Source organism: Tupaia chinensis, unplaced genomic scaffold, assembly GCF_000334495.1.
Source record: "Tupaia chinensis unplaced genomic scaffold, TupChi_1.0 Scaffold000447_1, whole genome shotgun sequence".
Lineage (NCBI taxonomy): Eukaryota > Metazoa > Chordata > Mammalia > Scandentia > Tupaiidae > Tupaia > Tupaia belangeri.
Genome location: NW_006159952.1, coordinates 545,759 through 552,608, shown reverse-complemented (window position 1 = coordinate 552,608; position 6,850 = coordinate 545,759). Strand labels below are relative to the sequence as shown.

The 6,850-nt window shown below is 38.4% G+C and overlaps 1 protein-coding gene across 1 annotated transcript in view; it reads right to left on the bottom strand.

Annotated features, from left to right (window-relative positions):
* The window catches only part of LOC102471583 (transient receptor potential cation channel subfamily M member 6), a 207,034-nt gene extending 200,578 nt beyond the window's left edge, over window positions 1–6,456 (bottom strand). The window contains exons 1-2 of the mRNA XM_006155328.2: window positions 6,359–6,456; window positions 2,475–2,513 (exon numbers count right to left, since the gene is read on the bottom strand). Of these exons, the coding sequence (XP_006155390.1) occupies window positions 2,475–2,513; window positions 6,359–6,456 (137 nt within the window). The remainder of the gene's footprint in view (window positions 1–2,474; window positions 2,514–6,358) is intronic.
* Window positions 6,457–6,850: the final 394 nt, after the last annotated feature.

Sequence of the window (6,850 nt, the reverse complement as noted above, 5' to 3'; positions counted from 1 at the left end):
AAATAAATAAATAAATAAATAAACTTAAATAAAATAATTTTTAAAAAAGAAAAAAATAAGTCAGACAGTGGAGGACTATTGGGGTTCCATATGAAGGGTCTTTAACTCACAGGGAGAAATAGTAATCCCAAGCATACAGAATACACATAGGCTCTACTAGCGAGAAATACACAATCTGGTCATCATTTGGAGCAATGAGCACTTTCCAAAATGAACAAGCATCTGTTTATGGGTGAAAGCAAATAATTTTTTTTGGGGGGTGGGGAGAAGTTTTTGCTATAGGGTGCGTGCGCTCACCAGAAAGACAGAGAGAGAGACAGAGAGACAGAAAACGAGAAATCACCCCCCAGGGGGGATGGCCATGCCACAATCCCTTCTCATCCATTCTCCTCCTCTCTTGGGCACGCACGCACACACGCCCGGCGTGAGTTTAAGCCATCAGGTCCAGGACTCAAACCGCAGTCGGCTACATGGGAGTTCAGTGACATAGCCATTACGCTAACTGCTGGTCCCAAAGCAAATAATTATTCATCCAACTGACTTTCTAAACAGGACATCAGTTGAGGTAACCACAATACACATCTGGAAAGATAACTCATTACTCTTTGATAGGACTTTCTTTTAGTTTGAGCCTGTTTTGCTCTAAGTACTTTTCTGGTCCAACAATATGATTTGTGCCAGTATAGTTCTGTTTTGTTTTTTTGTTAAGGTTTTTGCCATAGAGGATGTGTGCTCACCAGAGAGACAGACATAGTGAGAGGAAAAGTGAGAAATCAGCCCCCCCCGCCAGGGCGATGGCTATGATACAATCCCTTCTCCTCCAGAAATTTTAGACACACACACACACACACACACACACACACACACACACACACACAAGCACACCAAGCATGATTTTCAAGCCACCATGTCCAGGATTCAAACAGTAGTCAGTCATATGGGAGCCCAGGGCCACCTGCTGGCCCTGTCAAGATATCTACTCCCTCCCGAAGTATTTATAAATTTAATAAAACAGCCATCAAAATCCAAGATTCTTCAGGGAGCTTGAAAAAGTGGTTCTAAATTCATATGAATGTATGAAAGTGTCCAAAAGAGTAACATGGCTTTTAGAAAGAAGAGTAAAACTCAGCATTCTTGCCATAGCAGATATTAAGATATATTAGAAAGTCATAATGATGAAATAGTGGCATTTGACAGGAATAGAAACAGATCAATGACACTGAAAAGAAAACTCAGGAACAGAGCCACGGACAGGGGAATCAGGCATATAACCGGGAGGGGGTCAGACATGGCCGAGGCGAGAGACTGCTCAGTAACTGTTGGGACATCTGCTCTCCACATCAAACAAATAAAACAAGGTCCCAGTTTGGTGCAAAAACAATTAGGTTCTAACTTTCTAAACTTTCTAGATGGTATAAAATAGATGGTTTTCCAGCATTTTCACATTACCCCTAAAAATGGGAAGGTTTATTTAGGAGGATATTACTAACGTAGAGAAAAGTTTTAGAAAATAAAATACAAAGTAGGAGAAATAAATGAGTTCTTTCGTCTTCCTTTCACTATATTCCTATATTTGCTCTTAATAAGAGCAAAATGTTAAGCGATTACTAAAAGGAAATAAAAAAGAATTAGGAAACGGTACAAGAGGTCAGTCAAGTCAGTTCTCCCCCCACTCCTGGCTGGCAACCCTGTTCTTCCTCTCCCTATTTGTGGATGCTGTACTCCTTTCCCCATGATCTGCTAAACCAGAGGCTCCAATTATTCGGTTCATAAAAATTCAACATCAACTCAATCCATAATATAAAATTCAAGCTATGATCAGAAATAAGGGAATGTCACTTCCCTCCACTCACAAAAGAGGTAAAGCCAGTTACAAACACATCGTTTAGTATGCAAATCCCTCTTAAAATGTATACGCATTAAAGGGTTATTTTGCCATAAGTTTAGCACACGCACATATCACATATAAGCCATAGATCAAATACACTGCTGTGTATGCTTGAAGCATCTTCATCATCCGAGTAAGATGTGATCGTAAAATGAAAATGCACTGCTTTACACGTGTTTCAGTGGGTGGGACCTCTTGCCAAAGGCCCTTGCACACTTGCATGTCTCAGTAACCTAAATAATCAATTACAATCAAGTGATCCCTCTACATCAAATAGTCCCTTTTTAAAAAATATTTTATTTTATTTCATATTTATTTATTTATTTGAATTTGATCAGAGAGGGAAAGTGAGAAAGCAAGCAGCCAGGTCTGGGACTCAAACCACAGTCAGCCATGTGGAAGTCCAGCACCCTTAACCACCAAGCCATTTGCCAGATCCCAAAACATTTTCTTTTTAAAAACATCTTTTAGGAAGCAAAATGCTATGCATCTTCCAGAGTCCATTCAAGGTAGGAGAAAAATGTTCCAACGAGTTTTAGGCAAGGAGTAGAAAAGTTAAAAGGAATCTTACATACCCAAATCTTACCTGATTAAGTTCTGGCAGACCTGGCATCCTGGAGTACATCTAGATCAAAGGAATAAACCTCTTTTAGTTGACTGATACATTAGAAAACATACTTAATGCTTATACAATAAATATCCATTATTTTCTATGGTCTGTTGAGAACTCACATATCATTTCTCCAGTATTTCCGTATGTAATTTACTGCATACAGTTATACTGTAGCAGCTATGATCTAATTAATAGAACATGGACTTTGGAATCAAAATACCTATATTTAAATCTCATTAATCTAATGAAGTCTCTAAGCCCCAGTTTTTATGTCTAGAGATAATATATGCCCTGTAAGGTTATTAAAAGTATTATCTGAGAGAACCAGCAGTTAGCGTAATGGCTATGTCGCTGGACTCCCACATAGTCGACTGTGGTTCGCGTCCCGGACCCGGTGGTTTAGAACTCACGCTGGGCGCGTGTGTGTGCGTACCCAAGATCCCAAGAGGAGAATGGAGGAGAAGGGATTGCGGCATGACCATCCCCCCTGGGGGGTGATTTCTCGCTTTCTGTCTCTATGTCTCTCTCTGTCTGTCTGGCAAGCACACAGGCCCTATAGTGAAAATCTCTCCAAAAAAAAAAAAAGTATTATCTGAGATTGTATAATAAGTGTCTTATAATCCCGGGTACATCATAGTGTAATAATAATGTCATAATAATAGTAACTGTTACAATATATTTTTTTAGAGGTTTTTGATATAGGGCATATGTGCTTGCCAGAAAGACAGAGAAATCACCCCACAGGGGGGATGGCCATGCAGCAATCCCTTCTCCTCCATTCTCCTCTCAGGATCTTGGGCACGTATGTGCACACACCTGGCATGAGTTTAAGCCACCGGGTGCGGGACTCAAACCGCGGTCAACTACACGGGAGTCCAGCGACATAACCATTACGCCAACTGCTGGTCCCAAGTAACGATTACAATATCTTTTAAAGAACTATTTATTTCATTTTATTTATTATTATTATTATTATTATTATTATTATTATTTAAATTTGACCAGAAAGAGAGAGAAAGAAAGAGAAAGAAAGAAAGCAAGATGCCAGGTCTGGGACTCGGACCATGGTAGGCCATGTGGAAGCCCACCATCTCAACCACCATGTCACCTGCTAGTCTCAACTATTACTGTTAAACTATAACACAGAATTCTTGAGAATCAAGTAAAAACACATAGAGACTATTTAAAAACCATAAAACACTATCAAATAAAGGATAGTTAATATGATTATAATTATAATTCTTACAAATCTTTTTTATGATTCACAACGAACTTCGGGCTAGCATTGTGATCATGAATGGTCATATTTTGAAGAAGGTTTTTGTTGGTTTTTTTTTCCTTTTTTTTTTTAGGTTTTTGCCAAAAGGCATGTGTGCTTGCTGGAGAGAGACAACGAGATAGAAAATGAAAAAAATCACTCTCCAAGGGGGATGGCTACACCCCCATCCCTTCTCCTCCATTCTCCTCTCAGGATATTAGGCACACATACACACATGCCCAGTATGAATTTCAAGCCTCCAGGTATAAGACTCGAACCTTGCAGTCAGCCATGTGGACTCCATTGCCTTAGCCACCATGCCACCTGTTGGCCCCCAAAGTGAAAAGTTTTAACAGAGAATTCTAGTGAAAGGAGTAGAAAAAAGGGTAATGTGCGTGACTCAGAGTCATTCTACATTGTACAGAAACTAATATTCAGGCCTTTTAGTTTTTCCAGTACCAGGCTTTTCAGAATATCTTTCTCAGAAGCTTTACTATACGACAAGTTGAAAATGAGCACCAGCCCCTTAGCTTATTGGCCAAAAGACCAAGACCCTATATGGCCCACAGTGATTTGAATACCAGTCCCAGCAACTTGCAAAACATCCTGGGCACTTATGCGTGTATGCCCAAAATCTCAACCAGATGGGTAGATGGAATAGAAGGGATTATGGTGTGACCATGTCCTTTTAGGGGTTGCTTTCTCCCTCTGCCTCTTCTCTCTTTCTATCTCTCTCTAGTGAGCACAAACACGCTCTGGCGATTTAAAGAAAAAAAAAAGAGTTTAAAATGAGAAGAAAAAGACATTATGATCAAGTCTATTAGTATTGTTTCTCAATAGGAGCTACAAAAAAGAATCAATGAAAGGGATAAATTTTGTCAAAATGTAAAACAATGGACCAGCTCCACAGTTAAAGGAGCCAGATCCCACATGGATGACCATGGTTCTAATCCCAGCCCCAATGGCTTGAAAGACACATTGATCATGTGTGCATGCATGCACAAAATGCTGACAGGGTAGAAAAAATGGAGGAAAAGGGATTGTAGCATGGCCATGCCCCTTGGGGAAAGGAGTCCTTTCTCCCTCTCTATCCCTGGCAACATAAATAAATCAATAAATTTAAGATAGCAAACTACTGTCCACCATAATGAAGAACACTTCATAAATGTAATTTTGAGAATCTTCGTAGGATCTAAGGAAAAGACTTTTTCCTTGAAAAGGTAAGCAATAACCATAGTCATCCATTAATTTTTTCCCACTACCCCACAAAAATAGCCTTTTTTTTCCATAAAACATAGGAGGCACTGGAACATTCACAGAATTATTATCATTGGTTTTTGCTAAAGTTTATGGATTAATAACAGACTCAGTAATCTTAACACTTTCATGAGGTTCAAGGTGATTGTGAAAGGATTTTCCACTTACAGAAGCAAAAGGAATTCAATCCGTTTTCCATAATAGTCACCATCACATTACAAGACATCATAAATGATGAAAGGCAAAAAGAAAGTTACCTTGGCATACTATAAACATTTTGTAAGCAGGTATAATGAGAATTTCCAATCACAGGGCTTACAAATCACAGTAATTCAATGAGGGTGGGACTAGTAAATGTTTAACAAAGGCAAAGAACACATTTTAGTCATCTTCAAAGAACTAGAATTTCAAGAACCTCACCATGCTATCTTCATAAGTATACAGTTATGATTTCTAAAAATTAAATTAATATAAGGTCAATTGATCAAATAAAATCTAAAAATAGAATTGTTCCCTAATTATTGTTCTCCTATTTTTCCTTTTTTCCCCCTAAAGGAAATGCCATCTAATCTTTGTTTCATAGATCTGATTACCTTAGGGAATTTTCCATAGCCCTTTCCTCCACTATCTTTAACTGGCTGCCTTTTTGAACTTTGTTCTACAACTAGAACTTCCAAAGGGTTGTCGAGTTGTCAAGAACTCAAGAGTAGTCAACTCAAATCATTCCATTCAATTGCCCATTTTCTGCTCAAACAAAATGCCCACAGGAGAAAAACAGAACTAAAATGACGTGTTTAGATCACCTAAGCACAGTATTCTAGAAAGTCCAAAACAGTTTTCCACTGATACTTTCATTAGGGTAAGAAACGTCCACAGTGTTTTGAATATTCAAAATTCAGAGGTTGTAAACTATTTATCCAAATGCACTGGAATGAATGTAGCACTGGATATTTCCTTAAAGTCTACCTCCTCATCAAGAGGAATAGGATCACCCAATGGAATGAAATCCACCACACTGTTAGCAGTGATCTCATTGCAATGAACTTCCTTCTCCTTTAAACTCCATTAGCTCATTAGACAGGTATTTATCAGCATCCTCTCTGTGGCAGGTCCAGGGGTTAGAGTGAAATACAAAATTGACAAGATCCCTGTTCTTAACCATATTTTCCACAATAATCATGTATTACTTTGATAAAGTGAAAGAAACAAACATTGATTCAAAATTAATACATACTAGCTACAGATATTATCAAATCCTCTAGACAAATCCTGTCTGTTAACTTTCTGTAACAGTCCTCCAAGTAATATTGCTTTGAAAAGAAAACGTAATTTAAAATGGTACCTGTGCGGGTCTTTGGAGCTGGGTATCACTTTGTTGCATTCTCTCTTGTCAAACACTCCTTCAATCCAGGATTTCTGGGACTGAACAGAAAGTCTCATTATTTTATACTATAATTGAGAAAGGAATGTAGCCACAGTGCCTCAGGTAGACAAGATAGACTTGAGTCATGGACACTGATCAAAATGCCAAGACAGACAAAGCCCAGACAAACGAAGTATTTACTAGCTTCTATTACAGATAACATAGACACAAAGAAGCCAAATGCAAACATAAAAATAGAGTTAATTAGTCCATAATCTCATCTTGTGTAATGAACAAACAAAGGAACTAAAGGTGTAACTACTGAGTCCCTTAAGTCCCCTGAAACTTTTTTTTTAAGACAGGGTCTCTCTGATATCATTATCTGCCCTCAGCCTGAAGCAGCTAGCACCAAAAGGACACCACCATGACTGGCTTCTTTTTTTTTTTAATTTGTTCTAGGTTCATGTGGTT